Source organism: Callospermophilus lateralis, chromosome 12 (genome assembly GCF_048772815.1).
Source record: "Callospermophilus lateralis isolate mCalLat2 chromosome 12, mCalLat2.hap1, whole genome shotgun sequence".
Lineage (NCBI taxonomy): Eukaryota > Metazoa > Chordata > Mammalia > Rodentia > Sciuridae > Callospermophilus > Callospermophilus lateralis.
This window is the reverse complement of record NC_135316.1, coordinates 85,373,379-85,395,499: the sequence shown is the minus strand read 5'-3', so window position 1 is coordinate 85,395,499 and position 22,121 is coordinate 85,373,379. Positions and strand designations below refer to the sequence as shown.

The 22,121-nt window shown below is 38.8% G+C and overlaps 1 protein-coding gene across 1 annotated transcript in view; it reads left to right on the top strand.

Moving 5' to 3' along the window:
• B3glct (beta 3-glucosyltransferase) overlaps nucleotides 1-19,341 on the top strand; it is a 120,814-nt gene extending 101,473 nt beyond the window's left edge. Inside the window, exons 14-15 of the mRNA XM_076872348.1 lie at nucleotides 2,866-3,010; nucleotides 11,393-19,341. Coding sequence (XP_076728463.1) covers nucleotides 2,866-3,010; nucleotides 11,393-11,560 — 313 coding nt within the window. The 3' untranslated portion in view covers nucleotides 11,561-19,341. The remainder of the gene's footprint in view (nucleotides 1-2,865; nucleotides 3,011-11,392) is intronic.
• Nucleotides 19,342-22,121: the final 2,780 nt, after the last annotated feature.

Below are 22,121 nucleotides of genomic sequence, written 5' to 3'. Positions count from 1 at the left end.
CTTTTCTCTCTCTCTCTCTCTCACGCACACACCACACACACACACACACACACACACACACACACACAAATGGTTGCAGTGTGAAGTTCTGGTTTTCTAATTATGTTACCATCAAGTACGTTCTTGACAATCACACCCTCAACCCCGACCCCCTTTACCTCCCTTCCCCATCCCAGGCCCCGCATGGCAGGGCAGGTCAGAGGCATGGACTGCAGTAAAGTGTGTATGTGTTCTGTGTTTGGAAGGTACGACCTTTATAGTGTTTGAATGCAAGTGTCTCCTTTTTCCTTTGTTTGTTTGCTCTGTGGGAGTTTGGCTGTTTGGAGAAAATGAGTCAAGTGGCTCTTTTCTTTTTTGAACTTGTTTGTTTTTATATATATGAGTTTGGGCAGGAAGCTGTGCCTGGGGAGGTCATAACCTCTTGGAAAAATGACTTCACCCTTGGAAGAGGCCATAGGCAGTGTTACCCAGAGACATCCGTGACCTGCCCATCTGCTGGAGGCTGGAAGACAGGTGTGGTCTTGATGCGTGTCATCTTCTGTGTGTGCTCTTCTGTATCTACGGGCATGATGTTTTTTGGGTGAGCCCTCGCCTCCCGTTTCATTTTTTCTCATTTTTTTAAATTCATGGATTATGTAATAAAGGTAATGGAACCATTTACCTTGCAGCTTTTCTTATCTTTTTCCCCTCCCCTCCAGGGCTAGGGATTGAACCCAGGGCCTCCTGCGGGTCAGGCAAGCACTCTTGAGCCACATCCCCAGCCCTTAAACTTGTAGCTTTTTATCATCTTCTTAATATTTAAAAGGTGGTGGATAGAGCAGACCGGTGTTCTTTTCTACCATCCTATGATTGGTAATTTCTCCTTTGGGGAGACAACTTGGCTTGGAGAGAGCTCAGGAGCTTACTAATAATTCAATATTATTAAAGGCCCATGTGCACATAGCTGATGTGAATAATTAATGTTAGGCTGTTCCGAGTGAGTAGGCAAAAGCACAAACTAATAAGAAATTTCACGCTGACAGTTTATCTTCCTGTGAAGCTGGTTTTTCAGAGAGCAGACCAGAATCAAAGGCTGTCTTTTTCTCTCTCATCCTACCAGGAGCTGGCAAAATTAAAAAAGAAAGCATTGTTCACTGTGTTCTGTCAGCGCATCCCCCACACAGGCCATTTCCCCGGGGGGTGGGTAGGTTGAGGCCAACCTGGGGGACTTGGCACAGGTGTTTGACTCAGCCCCAAAGATATGTGACCTGGGAAGTGTTCACTGGTGGACAGTAGACTTTCCAAGATAAAGGGCATTTCTGGTGGGTTTTCAAAGTTGCAGTTTACCTTTCTGTGTGATTGAATATTTCTTCTTTCTAAACACTTGTATTTCCCTGCACCATCTAAAATAAAGAACTTCCGTTATCTTGAGTAAGTCCCATGCCATTGTGACATCTGGTATCTTGCAAGGGCAAGGGGCAAGTGTTCTGTGTGGTTGCTTCCTCAGTACTTGGTCTCAGGTATGAAACTGCATTGTACTGGTCTCAGATCGCTGTGGAAACTCCATTTTTGAATCGGATTGTATTCCAATCTGTCCCTTTTTTCCCTTCCTACCAGACTGACTCAGAACTCTTCCTCCCCTGGGAAGATCTGTGCAAAGGCAGCTTTGTTCTCTCTTGTTTGCTACATCAAACTTTTATTGAGTGCCTACTACATGTGTGCAAGGCTGTATGTTTCGCTTTGGAATGTGTGCTTGAATTTTAGATAGTTTTGCCTTGGAGAAAATCTTCAGTGATTGGGAGTAAACTTGTGAACCCTATTAATCCCTTTAGACCTGTCAGCTTTGGGGCTATTCCGAATCTGAAAAGATTTATTACTATTATAGGACCAGAATGGAAACCAGAAACCAATCAATATTTTTAAAAGAAGAGAATTTATTGTGGGAACTTGGTACCAAACTGTTAGAATGGGCCAGAGGGCTAAAAGAGAGCTGGTGGTTTTCCCTAGAGATTAGTAGCTGTAGAAAACTGCTATTGCCCCTAACGGAGGAGCAGAGAAAACTATTTGCTGGGCCCATTTCTGCAGCATTGCTATAACTGTTGCCACTGTTGAATCACCACCTTGCATAAGAGCCAGGCCCAAGGACTGGCACCCTGCATATCTCCAGAGCACGCAGCTGCCCCTGCTGCCTGCCTCTGCTGCAGAGACCAGAACCAGGAGCAGATGGTCTCTGCTAGTATTGGGCCCATTGTTGTCTGTCAAAAGCAGGACTTAGACGGCAAGGGAGGCTGGAAAGGGATATTTCAAAATATTTTAGCAAGAGCACAGAAAGACTGGAATGAGGCTTGAGTTCCACCAGGATGCCTGTTTTTTTTTTTTTTCCCCCTGTATTTCTCCCTCCATCACCTTAAGGAAGCTTCTGTAAAATAGAATCACTGGTACAATGATGGTTTTTTTTTTTTTTTTCAATCACTTTTTATCTCCTTGTTAGTCATGACCTGTGAGTAAGATTCAGTGTTTCTGAGTCCATCTCTCTGAAGGGAACATTGGCAGAGTTTGTTATTCATCTCACTGAGGATTTTGAAATTCCGGGACTATTCTAATATTCCAAATGTCATATTAAAACAAGAACATTGCCTAGTGTGAGTTTGCAGAAATACACCTAAAGTCACCTAGTAGGTAGATAAACATCTCTTAGAAGTGATTTTGCTTTTTCACAGAAGGCACAGAAACATTTTCCCAGAGTCACTACTAAATGGAAGTCAGCTGATCCCCGTCTGGTGCCTTCCCCAGCAGTGTGGCTCTGAAGCAGAGATCTCTGTTGAGATTGATGGGCTCCGTGGAGTTGCTCTAACCCACTTCTCTGTCTGCTCTGGCTCCCACTAGCATGGTCTTCAGCCGAGAAGCCATCAGGAGACTTCTCGCCAGCAAATGCCGATGCCACAGCATTGATTCTCCTGACGACATGGTCCTGGGCATGTGCTTTAGTGGGCTGGGCATCCCTATGATACACAGCCCTCTCTTCCATCAGGTGAGACCATGGGTTTTATACTTACCACAGGGGGACGGGGGAATTTCCCTCCCATTTAAGGGCTCTACTCCCTTCTCTTCTTATATTTTGGAAATGATCTTAAGAACTGTATTGACAGCCCCCAGGGGACATTCTTCACGAACCTTGTGTCCTCCATGTATACTATGAAGATGGAAAGCAAATACATCTAGGAACCCAAATGGTGCCGGGCTAGTGTCTTTGTGTGTAGAACCTGGCAAAAGCTTCTCTCTCTTTCTCTTTGTTTTCACTTAAAACAAATTGATGACATTTTAAAAATTTGGATGTTATCTAAAAATATATAGGACTGACCTAATTTTGTCCTAGTGGTCACCAACTGTGTGTAGTTCAACACTATCCTCAGGTTTTATACTATCCACCTCGCTTTGATTTAACCAGGACTTTTCCCTTTTGTTTTTTTTTTTTAAGAGAGAGAGAGAGAGAATTTTTTAATATTTATTTTTTAGTTCTTGGCGGACACAACATCTTTGTTTGTATGTGGTGCTGAGGATCGAACCCAGGCCGCACGCATGCCAGGCGAGCGCGCTACCGCTTGAGCCACATCCCTAGCCCTGACTTTTCCCTTTTGATTGTCATTAAACCAACTGGCTAACATCTATTAATTTCCAATATGCTACCTGAATATATTTTGAGGGCTATAGAAAAGAAGAGATGATATTTATCAGACATGATTAGTGGTTATAGTGTCACCGTATGCATTTTGAGGTTGGAGAAGGAATCCTTCTGCATTGTTTTTAGTACTCTTTCATTAATCTAGTCAGTGAATGTCCTTCTATTCTAAGACTAATAGCAGGTGTACATAACCTAAAAATAACCATAGATCTATACCCATATAATGTACTCCTTCAAGAAATTCAAAGCCTTTTGAAATTTGAATGTCTTTTAAGTGCCCTTCCTTACATCGAAAATATATTCTTCATGCTTTATTTAATAATAGGAGGAAATGCTATCATAGCAATTTAGAGAATGGAGCATGAGAAAAACAACACTATAGAGAACAACTTGAACAAAGCAAAGACAGTGTTTGCATTATCAAGAAAGGCAGACTCCATTTCTATGTCCTTGAGACGGTAAGGGAGGATAAAAGTAGACCTTTACTAAAAAGAAATTCATGGTAAACCTCCTTGCTGGTACCAGTATGAAGGCACTTATCCATCCTTAAGAAGTCTGACCCATTTTAAACCAATGAATTGTGTTCTGATGACTCAGAAAAGCAAGATATTCTCTGTCTCTTCCTCTTTTGCTTTATCCCATGATGTTTCACTCATAGAAAAGGAAGGTTGATTAAATCTGCTGGTGTATAAGCAAAGTAATTTGTCAAGGTTATATAGTGTGACAGGTCTTAGATTGTGAGGGTCACTTTTTCTCTTAGGAAAGAACACATTAGTATATAAACTAATAAGAAGAAAAGAGAGAAGGAAAACAATCTAATCCTTAAGCAAAAGTCCTTTGAAGGTAATTAAAAAAAAAGTTTGGTTTTTTTCCCCACACTTTAAAACCCTTCTCTAAATCACATAATCAATTTTAAACCTTTCCAAAATCATAAAATATGTTTAAAACCTTTCCTCCCCCAAAGAGAGTGCTGTATCTTCCAATCCTTAAGCCTCTTTTAGAGTTTGACATGATTTGGACAGTACTTTCTGTTTGTAATGTTTGAACACAGATCCAAATAGCTCTCTTATTCATATTGACAGTGACATAAGAGGCAAAGTAATAAAGTCTAAGAGTGCTGATGAGTCAGAGGGAGAGAGATTATTTGGAAACAGCCTGGCACTGTTGCCTGGGCCATATTCCTTCTGTTTCCAGTCAGGGGATATAACCGTGAAATCATAGATTTAGAAAGGGACTCCAAGGGATGTCTCGTACATCCATTCAGTAAAAGCGAAGTATCTAGAGTGCATGGTTTTGTTCTTCCAAAATTATATGCCACTAATGGATCTGGTGGTGTCAATGGTATTGAATTCCCTGCACAAAGTACAAGCAAGCTGGACAAAATTGTCAAAATAACGATTTCAAGCCTCTGGAAATCAAATAAAGGCTAACAATAAATTGAGAAACATTGATTTCTGAAAAATTGCTACACTTCAAGGTAAGGACAGTAGATCTGAGGCTTTCTTGCCTAAAACCACTACCATCCTCAAGTCCTCCCCAGCCCCTTAACTTAGTTAGAACAGCAGTTTTACCAGAATGGACCTGGATGGAATAAACAACACTTTGCTGCCAGACGGGAGGGACTTGATTGGGGAAGGGGAGATGAACACCCACAGATATATCAGCTAAAAATGTTAATGTTGGTAGGAAACAAAGAAGAACAACCTGCATCTTTACTGGTCTGAAGTTGCAGTCTGAGTTAAGGTGAAGGGTGTATTAGCCAGAAATGGGACATCTTATGCCCTAGAAATAAGAGTAGCTACATGGTTAGATAAACTCTTCACACTTATCCCTAGCCACAGTTTGAAAACTGTGCAAAATGTGTAAGAGTGGGGTTGAGTCCAGCAGAAAGCAAAGTCAAGGCATGTTTGAAAACTGGCTGAAGCTGTAGATTGCTTTCCAGCCCACACACAGATGGAAGCCCTGCAGCCTGGAGATGTTTAAACACAACTTCTGTGTATATGTTAGTCCAACTAAGTTATTCAGGGACAGAGATGACTTGATTCAGGCCAGGTCAAAACTAAAAGTAAGAACTCGAACTAATCAGCATTTGTACATGATAGGGAGAAAGAGTCCATAGTGTAAGTCCAGGCAAGTTACTTTAAAAGGAAAGCAATAAAAATGAATCAGATTTGTGGGTTGATATAATACACTATCTAAAATTACCAGTTTTGATCAAATAATCCTGAGACATACAAAGAAACATCATCGGGGAAAATGCAATGAATAGAAACTAACTCTTGAGTAGGACCAGATGTTGGATTTGATAAGTGAATACTTCAGAGCACTAATAAAAATACAGTCACAGAATTAAAGGAAACTCTGCTCAAAGAACTAAAGACAAATATAATGACAATGACAATAAATAGGGATTCTTTTTAAAATACCTTTATTTTGTTTATTTGTTTATTTTTATGTGGTGCTGAGGATCAAACCCAATGAGTGCCTGATGCACATGAGCCAAGCATTCTACCCCTGAGCCACAAGCCTAGTCCTAAATAGGGATTCTTAATAGAAAAAAAATAGAAATCATCATAAATAACTCAATGAAGTCTATAATTACAAAATCCAATAACTGAAATTAGAAATCATATAGCTTAATTTAACAGTACGTTTGAGATGGCAGAAGAAAAATCTCAGTGAATTCGATGAACGATCAATAGAAATTACATAATCTAAAGGAAACTGAGGACAAAAACTGTAGAAAGATGAACAGACCTTCAAAACATGATGAACCACAGAGTGCACCAACATTCACTTGAGGGCAGTCCTGGAGAAGAAAGGGTAGGGAAAATGGGACCACAGAAATTTCTTTTTAAGAAATAACTGTTGAAAGTTTCTAAATGTAATAAGAAAGAATCTGTGGAGCCAAGAAACTCAACAAATTCCAAAAAGGGTAATAATGAAAAGAATCACATGTCAAACTATTAAAAGACCAAAACAAACAGAAAATCTTGAGAGCAACAAACCTGATCATCATGAAGAGCGGAACAAATATGATGATTAGATGGGTTCTCATAAATAATGAGGCAAAAAGAAAAAAACAACTGTCAATCAATCATTCTCTATTCAGTGAAATTATGCTTCCAAATGAAAGTGAAATAAAGACATTCTGAGATGAACAAAAAAAGATTTCTTTTGCTAGTACACATTCCCTACAAGAATGAAAAAGTCCTTCATGCTGAAAGGAGGTGGCATGAAATCGTAACTGGAATATACAGGTAGGAATGAAGAACACTGAAAAGGGTTTTGTTGGTAAATATGAAAGACTTGTGTGTGCCTGTGTGTGTGTGTGTGTGTGTGTGTATGTGTGTGTGTATTTGCATGAATATGTGTGTGATTAAGAGAAGAGGAAAGAACATATATGTATGTTTATATGTGTGTCTGTAAATTAAGAGAAGGAATGTGTGTGTGTGTAAATGCAAGGGAAGGAATTTGAGCTGTTTTAGCAAGTTGATTTTATTAGAATTATCTGTATTAATCTGATAAGTTACAGATGCATGTTGTCCCTGGAGCAACCTCTAAGAACCACCATTTGACCCAGTTATTCTACTCCTTGGTACACATCCAAAGGTTTTAAAATCAGCATACTATAATGATGCAGCCACAGTTCACAACAGCTAAGCTATGGAAACAACCTAGATGCCCTTAAACAAATGAATGGAGTGGAATATATACTCAATAGAGTATCACTCAGCCACAAAGAATGACTTTATGACATGTGCCAGTAAATAAATATATCTTTAAAGTTAGTTTTCTGTTTGCTATAGAAATCATAGCATGAATCTTTGACGTATTAGGTTTCTATTGGTCTCATGGGTTGTAATTCAACTTCTTCAGTGAATACATTGTTTAAACAAATTTTCTATTTCTTCTTGAGACAGTTTTGCTAATGAATATGATTTCAGTAACTTTTCCATTTTGTTTAAAATGTTGGGGCATGATTTCGGTAAAGTAATGATATCCCCTCTTGCATACCTGATTTGGTGATGTGTATTTTCTCTCTTTTTTTCTTGACCAACTTAGCTAAGCTTCTGCCAGTTTCATGCCAAAAAATCATACCAAGATCTTAGCAGTTTTCTCTAGTGAAACCAACAAGTTGGTGCTAAAATTTCTATGGAAAGGCGGAATGATTTTTAAAAAGATTCAAAATTAGAGAATTTATACTAGCTGATTTCAAACCTTACTATAAAGCTATAATAATAAAGAGAATGTAAAATTAGTGTGAAGTTAAACACACATCAATGGAATAGGATAAAGATTCTAGAAATAAGCCCTCCCATTGATGTAAACTGATTTTTATCCAGGGCATTTCAGTGGTGGAAAGAAACAAATGGTGCTGGAACAATTGTATATCAATATACCAAGAGAAAACTTTGAATCTTGTCTTACACCATGCACAAAAAATTAATTGAAAATGGGTGAGAGTTCACAATGTGGGAAGTAAAGCTTAAACTTTTAGAAAGTTAGGGATAATTTGTTGTGACCTGAATTTAGGCAAGGATTTCTTATTAAAATTAAAAGCATGACCCAAAAAGGAAGAATTAATAAGTCAAACTTCATATAATCTTTATTCCTTAAGAGATACTGGAAAAACCAAACCAAACCACAGTGTAGGATAAAATATTTACAAATTATATATCTGATAGGGGACACGGGTCTAGAATATAATGTCCTTTTACAACTCAGTGAGAAATGAAATCTTTTAGTTTGGAGTGGGCAAAAAAAAATTGAATAGACATTTCACTAAAGAAGATAAATGAATGACTAATAAGCACAAAAAAAAGATTCTTAGTATTATTCACAATAATCTAAAATTGGAAGCAATCAGAATGTTTATCAATTAATGACTAGGTGAATAGAATACGGTATCTTTGTTTTGGTCAGTTTTTTCAATGCTGAGACGAAAGGACCTGACCAGAACAATTTTGGAGGAGGAAAGGTTTATTTGAGGGCTCGTGGTTTCAGAGGTTAGCCCATAGAAGGCTGCCTCCATTTCTCAGGGCTCCAGGAGAGACTGAACATCATGGCGGGAGAGTGTGGTGGGGGGAAGTGGCTCACATCATGGTGATCAGCAAGCAGAAAGAGAAACTCCATTTCCAGATACAAAATATGTACCCCCAAACCATGTGCCCTAGTCCCACCTCCTCCAGCCACACCCCACCACTTCAGTTACCACTCAGTTAATCCCTATCAGGGCATTAATTCACTGATTGGGTTAAGCTTCTTACAACTGGATCATTTCTCCTCTGAACCTTGCATTGTCTTACAACTGAGGGGCACCTCACATCCAAACCATAACAATATTCATGCATGGTAGCACTAGTCAGCAGCACAAAGGCATGAACTACTGACACATGCAACAGTGCTGAGCCAGGAACAAAATATTCACATTGTGTGATTCCATTCTTAGAGAAAGGCAACACTGTAGAGATGAGACAAATCAGGGGTTTCTTGGGGCTGCCAGTAGGAGTGGGGATTAATTGCAATTATACACAAGGAGATTGGTGGAGAAATTGTAATGTTCTAAAACTGGTTTTATGGTTGCCCCCAAATCATTTTTTTCTTTATTTGTCTTTGGAAATTTTTAAAGTGTTTCAAACACAGTTTCTCTGGATGAACTGTATAGTGTATAAACCATTCTTTTTGGGTGTATTGTATGTCTAAGGAGATACAATTTTAATCTCCATTTGTGGAACTGCTCATTGAGCTCTAAAGAGGGATAAGAAGGTTTTAATGTTTCTCAATTTATGTCCTTGTACAGTTGAAGCACTCTCTTGCCTATCACATTCAATGTTGTCTTTCCCCACCCCTGTACCTGCCTGTTTGGGATTTCCTTTTGGCATTTTGGACAGAGATGGGATAAGAGGTTCTATAGACTTCTCTGTGTTATGGATGCTTCTGGGGATGGATTTTTTTTTTTTTTTTTTTTTTTAGTTTTGCCTTATTCTTTTCTGTGACCTCATGCATTGAAAACGACAGCACATTCTAATGCTTAATGAGCCAACTGTTCACAGGTATGCATGGGCTTGCTGAGATGCTATTAATCACTCCTGGAATCCGTGTTAACAGAGGGATTTTTTCCCTCCTGTTCGATGCATTAGTATCTCTGGCAATTCATTTTCACTTGTGAAAAATAAGCCAGGATTTCTTTTCTTTGCTTTTACTTCTTTCTTCTGAGAACATTGTGGGAATTACCCCAGAACTGAATTGAGAGCCTGTTTCCCTCTGGTTTTCTTTCCTGCTGGTAAACTCTCACAGGGCCTCACAAATAAGCATCATATAATATATGAATTCCTTCAACTAATATTTGAAACTTTCCCAGTGCAATTAGACTATATTCCAGTATGTATTTTTATTGTTCTATCTTCCCTCTTAAAATTCCCTTCTTAGACTTTTAACTCCATGAGCCTTTAGAATCCTTAAAGGGCAATACAGTAGCAATTGTGAGAGTTCTTCCCCCGCATTATTTTAACTTTTCCTCACATTTGAGCTGTGTCTTTGTGTCACTCCGAGGAGCATCCCAATGAGGCTAGGCTCCTTGAGGCATTGTTGGGTGTGTGGCTGGAGCAGAGGGCCAAGGACGGGCAGCAGGTGTCCTGGTGCAACCTTAATGGGAACTGGCCACCTCTTTTTTTTGTCCCCATTCCAACATTTGCTAATTTGATTACTTCTGAGAGCTCCAGGTTCCTCATTTCAATATATTCTGTCCTTCTTGGAAGGTTTCAAGGATTAAATGAGATAAAATTTAACAAAGGTAACACTATTTAAGAGAGTTTATTTAAATGTCCACATCAAAAATGTAGGCAGATTATACTAAAATACTAGCCTAGAAAAGACGTGTTTTTAAAATGTATTATATTTAATTTTAATAGTCAAGATGATTTTCTGTTGATAAACCAATGAATTACTCTATAAAACAGATGAGCCATATAAATTCATAAGCAAATTAAGAAAATCGAGAGAAGATGATTGCTCTGTTCAGAGCAAACAAAATTGTCTAGCTCTGATTTTCCTTCTAACATTATAGTTTGTAACTTCAGTCTCTAAAACATTCTAGGTTATGTCTGATCCTGCTTATGGTTTCTAAGTTCTAGAGAATTCCGAAATGATGATAACACAGAAAAACTTTACAGTCCTCTTGCAAAGTGCTTTGGTTAACTCACATTTTTTAAAATTCTTATTTCTGGAACTAGAATTATATAACTTCTCTCTGATGTTGTCTTTCTTTGAAAGATATCACTCCATTATGGTAGAGAACTAGCTAGGCCGAGGGACCTTGAGAACTCCTCACCCCGGTGAACTGCATGACCCACGTGTGATGGGGTTTCCCGAGAGGGACCTGGAATTAATTTTGCTGCTTTTATTCAGAGATCATAATACTAAGTTAAACGACTTACCTAGGAAAACTTTTCACGTTTACTGCCATGCTTAAAGACTCTTCCAGAGACAAAACTATGGGATCTCCAAGCAAAAATCAAAGCATCTGGGATATTAAAGTAATTGGAGACTCAAAAGCAAGGAATCTGGAGTTAGAAGAAGATGGTAGAAAATAAGGTTCCCTCTTGCTTTTTAATTCCCATAACCAGTAACAAATATTGCAATGAAGCATTTGCTTTTTAAATTCAAATGTTATTCAGAAACAGTTATTTTTGATCACCAAAAGAGCATAATTCTTTGTTCTTCATGCAGGCTCGGCCAACAGATTACTCAAAGGACTTACTTTCTCATCAAGTTCCTATATCATTTCACAAATATTGGAACATCGATCCAGTGAAGGTGTATTTCACGTGGTTGGCACCCAGTGAGGAGGAAAAAGCCACACAAAAGACACAAAATGGTTTTAGAGAAGAGTTGTAAAGCCTGGCCGCCAGGGAGCATGGATTGGGGTAGGGAGCAGAAATGGAGACTTGACATTGATGAGAGCTGCAGCCGAGTTGGGATGGCACCTGGCGTTTTGCCAGGGGGAGTGGTTGAGAGGTGGCGCCAGCGAGCCATTAGGATGGTGATGGTTGAATTCTCCCGGAGTTCCCCGTTGAGTTCCGGTTGAGCTCTCGTGGAGTTCCTAGAGAGTTCGTGTGGGTTCGCGGAGTTCCCGTTGAGTTCTAGTAGAGCTCTTGCGGAGTTCCTGGAGAGTTCGCGGGGGTGGCGTTCGCGGGGTTCGGAAATAAAGTTCGCACCTGCTTGAATCTACAAGTGGCTCGTGACATCCCGGTTATTTGTGCCCAGCCAGACTGCGGCATTTGGTGGCCCATGCAGGGAGCGCCCAAAGCTTGGGGGTAAGTGAAACTGCTGGCCCCTGAGGGCAGGGCGAGAGAATGGGTGACCATTTCAAAAAACAATGTGTTCTTGTTTTGATTTGTTTTGTTTTTGTTTCAAGCTGTCTGTTCCTAGCACTTTCTCAGGCAAACTGGGGAAAGTGGTTGGCTCAAGGTTTGAAGTTGTTCTGCCCTGAGGAAGAGAGAAAGATAGACCACGGATACACATGTCCAGAAAATAGAAAAACTGATACAAACTTTTGTTCCGGTTTTTGTTTCATTCTGTTTCGGTTTTGTTTTGTGTTATCTTGTTGGGTTGCGTTATCTTTGTAGCAGAAATATGGGGTCAGAAATTAGCAAAAAACAAACCGAAAGAGTGTTAAGTAAATTGCTAGAGGAAGGAGGCACCCCAGTAAAACCGAGAACAGTTCGGGCATACGTTGATACCATACAAAAATGTAGCCCATGGCTTTTTAAGGAGGAGTTGTTGAATATATCACAATGGGACCATCAAGGTGAAGACTTAAGGAAGAGGGAAAAGAAAAACCCAGGAACTTTGCCAGTTGGCACATTGTCATTGTGGATGATGATACGATTTTGTTTGCCTAGTCCAAAGCTTTCAGTTCAGATTATGGTAGATGACATATTAGATCAGGAAAAAGAGGAGGCCTCTCGACATAGTCAGAAAGGGGAAGAACATTTAGAGGAGAAAAAGCTATTGGGGAGAAGTTACAACAGGAGGCTGCTACTAACACCATTCTATCACCAGAGGGCATAATTCAACCAACAGCTCCACCTATGGAGACAGCATATGCTGAGTGGCCCTCAACCCCCAGAGTTGATAGATGGGATCCTGAGACAGGACCTCAAAGATTAGCATGCCCTGTATTTGAAGAGGTAGGAGGGCAGTGAATTCACCATGCTTTAGATTTCAAACAGTGAAGCAGCTGAAAGAGGCTGTAACAACCTATGGTCCTCAAGCACCCTTCACTGTAAGCATGGTCGAATCCATTACCAACTTGAACATAATGCCAGAAGATTGGGCTAGTATGTGCAAAGCTGTGCTAAAGGAGGACATTATCTGTTATGGAAGGTTGCTAATCAGGAATTTTGCATGGAGATGGCTAGGCAAAATGCAGCAGCCAGTTATACTCAGAGAAATCTAGATATGTTGTTAGGAGAGGGACCTTATGAGGGTCAGCTGCAACAAATTAGATATGATCCTGCCGTATACTCACAAATTGCTTCAGCTGCGGTTAGGGCATGGAAAACTTTGCAGGGGCATGGAGATTTACAAGGTCAATTATCTAAGGTAGTACAAGGAGCTAATGAACCTTACGCTGAATTTGTAGATAGGCTTATACAAACAGCTACCAGAATCTTTGGGGATGTAGAACAAGTGATGCCATTAATAAAACAATTAGCCTACGAACAGGCAAATACATGGTGCAGGGATGCCATTAGACCATGGAAACATGGAGATTTAAACATATATATTAAATTATGCAGAGACATTAATGAACAAGGGCAAGTCTTCGCAGCTGTAGTACAACAGGCTTTAGGTGCCAGGCCAAAAACATGCTACAATTGTGAACAAACAGGACATTTTAAAAGGAGTTGCCCCATAGGAGGAGGGTTTAACAAAATTAGGTATCAAAGGGGTAGAATACCGGGTATTTGCCCACGATGCCATAGAGGGAGACATTGGGCTAATGAATGCCATTCTCAAACCACTATAGAGGGTACTCCGTTATAAAAAAATGGACAAGGACCAGGTGTTTACCCACGATATCGTGAAGAAAAAATTGGGCTCCATTGCCAAAAAAATGGACAGGGGGTCCCCATGCTCCAGGGCCCATGACCACAAATATATGGGGCACTGGAGGAACCCAGCAACACCATCAGGGTAGTGCCCAGGACACATTATCCATTAAATCCCTCATCAGACAAACCAGAGGGAGTGCAGGGTTCGACATCTGCACCTCCACCAGAACAGTACTAACTCCAGAGATGGGAGTTCAAATCATTCCCACAGGGGTAAAAGGACCTCTTCCCCAAGGAACAGTAGGCTTATTATTAGGACGGAGTTCTTCTACTTTAAAAGGATTTATGATAAGTCCTGGGGTAATTGATCCCGATTATGAAGGTGAAATAAAAATTATAGCCAGTTCTCCAAGGGGTATATCAGCAATTTCACCAGGAGATAGAATAGCACAGTTATTAATAATTCCCAGCCTACATGATAAATTTTCCAGTCGTACTATAGAAAGAGGTTCCAGGGGATTAGGCTCCACAGGTGTAGATTGGGCTATGCTTTCTTTAAATTTAGACTCTCACCCCATGCTAAAACTAAATATTCAAGGACATGAATTTAATGGGCTACTGGATACAGGTGCAGACCTTGGCATTATCTGTCGTCAAGAATGGCCAAAACATTGGCCGTTACAACAAGCCACTCAAACGCTTCGAGGCCTAGGAGTGGCAACTAATCCCCATAGAAGTGTGATGGTATTAGATTGGAAGGATCCTGAAGGATGTGAAGGAACTATACAGCCATATGTATTGGATCATCTTCCTATAAATTTATGGGGATGAGATGTCCTAGATCAATTAGGATTGACATTAACAAATAACATCAATTCAAATGCGCCGACTATTATGGCTAGACAAAGTTTTAGGAAAGGAAAAGTATTAGGAGAAAAAGGATAAAGTATAGTGGCACCAATACAAATAGATCAAGAAATAGATAGACATGGAATGGGTTTTCAGGAGGGGTCACTGAGACAATAAAAATTACTTGGAAATCAGAAAGATCAGTATGGGTTCCTCAGTGGCCCCTGACTAAAGAAAAGATACAAGAAGCCCATGACCTGTTCAAACAACAATTAGCGGAGGGACATATACAACCTTCTATATCTCCCTATAATACTCCCATTTTTGTCATCAAAAAGAAATCTGGTAAATGGAGATTATTGCAAGATTTAAGAGCTATTAATAACGAGATGGTTATTATGGGACCTGCTTACTCAGGGATTCCTCAATTGTCTGCTTTGCCAAAAACCTGGTATGTTTTAGTTATAGATATTAAAGATTGTTTTTTTTTTTCAATTCCAATTCATCCTGAGGATAGTCCACGTTTTGCATTTACTATCCCTGCGCTGAATCATGAAGGTCCCGATCAGAGATATGAATGGAAAGTACTCCCTCAAGGGATGGCTAACAGTCGGACTTTGTGTCAAATTTATGTTAACAAAGCAATCCAGCCACTTAGAAATCAAAATCCTGAACTACAAATATTTCACTATATGGACAATGTATTATTAGCACACAAAGATAAAAACAGATTGCTAGAATGTTATGCCACACTTACAAATTTATTAAAAAATTATAATCTAGAGATAGCAATAGATAAAGTACAATTAAATTTTCCAATTAATTATTTACGAGTTCTATTATCCTCGACCATGGTCCGTCCACCAAAAATTCAAATATGAGTAGATCAACTCAAATCACTTAACGACTTTCAAAAGTTATTAGGAGACATAAATTGGATAAGGCCTTATCTAGGCATACCAACAGGAGAGTTGGGACCTTTATTTGATATCCTAAAAGGTCCATCAGATCCAAACTCACCCCGCATGTTAATGCCTGAAGCAAGAAAGGCATTAAAAATTATTGAAACATATATGGAAAATATGCATTTGGATAAAATTGATACAAGTTTGCCTTTATTATTTATTGTACTACCAACAACAACAAAAAAATTCCTACAAGAGTATTTTGGCAAGAAGGTCCATTATTGTGGATACATTTATCTTACTCTCCTAACATTATTCTTACTAGGTATCCTGAGGCTGTAGGACAATTAATACTCAAAGGAATAAAAGCAGCAAAGGGAGTGTTTGGAATTTCTCCTGATGAAATTATTACTCCATATACAATGGATCAAATTGATGAGCTAGCTAATGAGTTAAATACTTGGGCAATAATCATGTGCAAATCTAATGTTTCATTTGATAACCACTTACCATCTAATCCTTTGTTGTCTTTTTGGTCTTTGCATCCTGTAGTTTTTCCAAAAATGACAAAACAAACAAACAAACAAAAAAAAAAAACAAAAAACACCTATCATGAATGCTCCAAATGTATTCACTGATGCGTCAAATAATGGTACAGCAGCAGTAGTTACACCTGATCAAACTTTTACATTTTTAGTACCCAAACAATCAGCTCAAAAGGTAGAGCTCAATGAAGTATTACAAGCTTTTGTGATGGTTAAAGATTCTGTATTTAATTTATTTTCCAATAGTCAGTATATAGTTAATGCTATAGTATCCCTTGAAGATGCTGGTAGGATTTCTCCTTCCTCTACTGTTTTCTCTTTGTTTTCCACTATACAAAGTCTAATCTGGGACAGAAAAGATCCATTCTTTATAGGACATATCAGGGCACATACAGGATTGCCTGGAGCCCTTAGTTTGGGCAATGCTTTAGCAGAAAAAACTACACATGACATACATATTTTTTCTACGCTAGAAGAAGCTACAAATTTTCATCAATCCTTCCATGTCAATGCAAATACTTTAAAAAGGCGTTTTAAAATATCTAAGGAACAAGCTAGACAAATAATAAAACAATGTCAAAATTGTGTGACCTTTTTACCACAAGTTAATCTTGGAGTCAATCCTAGAGGACTGACACCTAACCATATTTGGCAGATGGACGTCACACACTTGCCAGAATTTGGAAAGTTAAAGTATTTGCATGTTACAGTTGATACTTCTTTCGGATTTTTGATGGGCTCCCTTCATGCCGGAGAAAAAACTAGGGATATTATAGCTCATTGCTTACAAAACTTTGCCACTGTGGGCGTTCCAAAACAGTTAAAAACAGATAATGGCCCTGGCTATACTTCTACCTGTTTTAAGCAATTTTGCTCATCATTTGGCATTACTCATATAACAGGAATCCCATACAATCCACAGGGACAAGGCATAGTTTAAAGAGCTCATCAAACTATTAAAATGTACTTATTAAAGAAAAAAGAGGGAATTAGAAAGGGATATATCCCCCAAAGATAAACTTAAAATAACCCTTTTTACTCTAAATTTTTAAAATTTGGATTCATCAGGGCTTAGTGCTGCGGAAAGGCACGTGTCCAAAAAATGTACATAAGCCCAAGGTACTTTGGAAGGATATTCTAACAGGACAATGGAAAGGTCCTGACCCAGTGATTGTCTGGAGTTGGGGGTCTGTTTGTGTGTTTCCACAGGGAGAACAGCAGCCGATTTGGATTCCAGAGAGATTAACTAAAGCGATTTCTACAGACCAAAAAGATGATGATTTGGCTCAAATCCATAACAGCTGATATCCAGAACTCCAGTTTGGCTATCCTTACATATGTGACAGTGGTGCTCTCACACCTGGAGGCTAATGAATAATGAACACCATTAAGGCCTATTTCAAATGTAAGAAACCTTGGGGCTTGCTTGTAGGAATACCTTCAGACCCATATGCAAGTTTCAGGAAGAAGGATGGGATATCAAAAGAATAGTCAAACCCAGGTGGTAACCAGGATGCTTTTTTCAATATCTATTTTATTATTGCCCTTTCCCACATCATGAAGTTCTATTTTGTTTTTTGAGCTCATACAGACCTAGGTTAATGTTTTTCTGATCAGTTCTATTTTTTGACTGTGGAGTTTTTGAGCATTGCAATGAGGATTTCACCTGTGAAAAGCTACAAGGCCTTTACTATTATGTTATGTGTTGTATTATTGTATTATGTGTGCACACTTGTGTTATGTGTTGTATGTCTGTATGTGCATATGTCCATTTATCATATATGAGGAGCGCTCATGAAAAAATGGATCCAAATATTTTTTTATTCATGTGATTTAAATGGTTTAATTTAAATTAGGTAAACAGCTGTTGAGGATTGTTTTAAAAGGTGGTTAACAGATCTGTTTGTTTGCTTTCACCTTTCCTTTTCATTATACCTAATTCTATTCAGGATACAAAATTGTTTAGAAAATTGTTGTTGTTTTTTTAGTGCCTGCTGGAATGTTACATAATTTTTTTTTAGCCATCACTGCCAGAATTTCTATCTTCATCCCAGTGCCGGTGAAGAGAAAGATAAAACCAAACTACAGCTTCTGCGATAGCTATCACAACAAACTGTATAAACTGATGCATCAATGAATAATGTAACTCAACAAGTGATACTCAATCAAGGAGTCGATTTACTTTGGGAGGAAATGGACATATTAATGGATTCCTCTGCTTTGAACTACTTGCAAAACTTGCCTGGACTATGTATCACTTGTATGCATTGTGAATTATCTGTTAGTGCCGCGAATTGTGGTAGTGCCGGGGTATCTTTGCTGATGGTGTCATCGATGGTACAATTTTTCCAAAAGGAGCCGTCAATGGCTTGATATCGTGGCGTTTTGTATCCTCCCCTTTCTGCTTGTAGCAGGTTATTTATGGTGTTTGTGTAAAAACCACTATCCACAAGTATGGCTAAATGCTGGGCCGGTAGTCAATGACGGGTAAGATCCAATTGCAATGGTACCAACCTAAGACAGGAGGCTGACGCCTTGAGGTTAGCTCATCCAATGATGGGTAAGAACCATATATAGTATTGAACAACAGGCACGGTCCCTAAGCCACATGCTTGTTGTTTAATTAAACAGAAGGCAGGAGATGTTGAGAGCCGCAGCTGAGTCGGGATGGTGCCTGGCGTTTTACCAGGGGGAGTGGTTGAGAGGTGGCGCCAGTGAGCCATTAGGATGGTGATGGTTGAGTTCTCGCGGAGTTCCTGTTGAGTTCCGGTTGAGCTCTCGCAAGTTCCTGGAGAGTTTGCAGGGGTGGCGTTTGCGGGGTTCAGAAATAAAGTTCTTTCCTGCTTGAATCTACAAGTGGCTCGTGACCTCCCGGTTTCTCATCAAGATCCTATATCATTTCACAAACATTGGAACATCGATCCAGTGAAGGTGTGTTTCACGTGGTTGGCACCCAATGAGGAGGAAAAAGCCACACAAAAGCACAAAATGGTTTTAGAGAAGAGTTTTGAAGCCTGGCGGCCAGGGAGCATGGATTGGGGTAGGGGGCAGAAATGGAGACTTGACATTGTCCCACTGTACTGAGCTCATACTGCTACTGTGTGCCACTTGGCATTGGATGCTTCCTGACTTTAGGTGCAAATCATGTATATGGCATATATATATTGTTTTTGATGGGGGAAGAGAAGGAATGATGGGTGAAAACAATGTTGTTGTTGTTGTTTTCCTGAGAAAATCACGTGTATTTTGACTTATGCAATTATTGTAATACAGTGATTACTGCGCATTTTTTAGGCTGTGATATAGCAGCCTTATTACTGTCACAGGAAAATAAATGGTACCAGAAGTGTCCCTTTCCTGTTCTTTCTCTTCATTAAACGAGTTTCATTTGGGCAAGGCACTGAAGAGAAGTGATTATCGTTCTGTAAAAAGAAGAGTGAATGTCGTTTGACATGGATATTGCTGATGATATGAACTTGTAAACCTTTTTATTGAAGGTGAAAATTATTTCCTGGGAACTCAGTAGGAATAGTGCTGTATTAAGGATCATTCAAGAGAGCATCATAAAAGTCTAGCTCTGCAATTCCCTGTAGTCTATATGATCATGTTGTTTTATCTATTCTTTTGCTGTTTGTACTTCATAAAGAGAGAATGTGAGGTCCGCTAGAGCTTCCTATTTCTTTACAAGTTCATCTGTGCTCCCCTTTGACCCCAAAGCCCTATCTTTATGGCTACCTGTGACAAGAGTATTGGGTGCTGACAGAAAAGTGTTAAAGTATTTAAAAACAAAATGCTGATGTGTCATTCAAGTTGACAAGCCCCATGTGAGTCTCAGGAAGTGATATTTGAATCTGATGTTTTTACTCTTGTTTTTCTTTTCATGTGACTTAAGGATTCTCTTCTGGCTCGGAATAAACATCCCTAGCCCCAACCAATGCCCAATGAGACCCTCCTGGAAGGACATTATGGTGATTTGGATTTGGCAATTTAGCTGGGATCTTAAAGAATGAAATTTAAACATAGCATTTTAAAACGGCTCTAATTTTCAGATCATATCTTCAATATATAGTGATTTAGCATTCAGTGTGGATGTATGAAAGGTATTCTATTTTTCATGTTTTCATTATAGAATTCAGTTTTGTAAAAATATTTGCATAAGATATGATTTTAATATGTCAAACTTATTTTGGTATAATAGAACACCTTCTTTTTCTTTATTTTTTTAATAACTGCTAATCATTAACTTTGCTTATAATGTTTTTTATATAGCTCAGCACAGGGTTTTAAAGTCATACCACCAAAAGAAGCTTTGTGTCTTTTATGCTAATTAATTTCAATAGGAAATCAATTTTATTTTAATTAAAGTAATGTGCATAGTTGGAATTGATATCTGATTTCAAGATATTGGGGAACTTCTTTATGTTTTTATTAGTGCATTATGCATATGCATCATATTCATACTTGAGTGGAATATAATTTGCTGTATTGCAATTCCCACTCCTTCCACTTTCCCTCCACTACCATCTGCCCCTTCTCCCCTTCCTCTGCTCTACTGATCTTCTTTCTATTTATTTATTCTTTTTTAAATTGGTGCTTTAGAGATATACATGAAGGTGGAATTCGCAGTGGTATATTCGTATCTGTACACGGCATAATTTGTTTGATTTCATTCAGCGGTTCTTCCTTTTTCTCACCCCACCTCCCTCCCTCTCCTCAATTTCCTCCCTCTACTCTGCTAATCTCTCTTCTAATTTCATGGGATTCCCCCTTCTTTTTTTTTAATTCCTTATTTTTCTCTACCTTCCAAATCTGAGAGAAAACATTTGACCTATGACTTTCTGAGTCAGGTTTATTTCACTGAGCATGTTCTCCAGTTCTAACCACTTACCAGCAAATGCCATAATTTCATTCTTTTTTAATATATATAGCTGAAAGACCTCCATTGTATTTCTGTATCACATTTTTCTTGATCCATTCATCTATCGACAGGTATCTGTCTGCTCCACAAGTTGGCTATTGTGAATTGCACTGCCATAAACACTGACGTCCCTGGATCACTATAATATGCCGAGTTTTAGATCTTTTAGATAAAATACCAAGGAATGGAATAGCAGCTGGGTCTGTGCTTCCATTACTTACCTTTGAGGAATCATCATACTGCTTTCCAAAGTGGTTTTGCAGTCCCATCAAAAATGTCTCTTTTTCACCAAATCCTCACTGACATTTATTATTATTTGTATTTTTCTTTTGACAAATGTCTGTTTACTTCTTTTGCCCACCTTATTGATTGGATTATTTCTTTTTCTGGTGTTAAGTTTTTTGAGTTCTTTATATATTCAACATATTATTCCACTGTTAGGAGAGTAGCTGGCTGGTAAAGATTTTTCTCCCATTCTGTTGACTCTCTTTACACTCTTATTTCCTTCCTGTGCAAAAGCTTTTCAGTTTGATACCATCCCACTTATTGATACTTGGTTTTATTTTTTGAGCTTTAGGTGTCTTTTTGAGGAAGTTGGTTTTTGTACCAGTATGTTGGAGTGTTGATGTTTTCTTCTAGCAGTTACAAAATGTTTGATCTAATTCCTAGGTCTTGAGTTCACTTTGAGTTGACTTTTGTACAGGCGGAGAGATAGGGATCTAATTTCCTTCTTCCACTTATGGATATCCATTTTTTTCCCACACCATTTCTTTAAAAGGCTATCTTTTCTGCAACGTATGTTTTTGACAACATTTCCCTGATGACTATATATGTGAGTTTCTCTCTATGTCTTCTAGTCCATTGCTCTTCATGTCTGTTTTATGCAATTACCATGCTATTTTTTTTAGTATTTATTTTTTAGTTATAAGTGGACCAATATCTTTATTTTAATGTGGTGCTGAGAATCGAACCGAGTGCCCCACACATGCTAGGCAAGCATTCTACCACTGAGCCACAACCCCAGCCCCCATGCTATTTTTGTTACTATAGCAAGGTGGTATAATTTGAGATCAGGTGTTGTCAGATGATCAGGTGATGCCTCCTGCGTCACTCTTCTTGCTCAGTATCACTTTGGGTAATCCAGGTCTGTAATTCTTCCATATGAATTTTAGTGCTATTTTT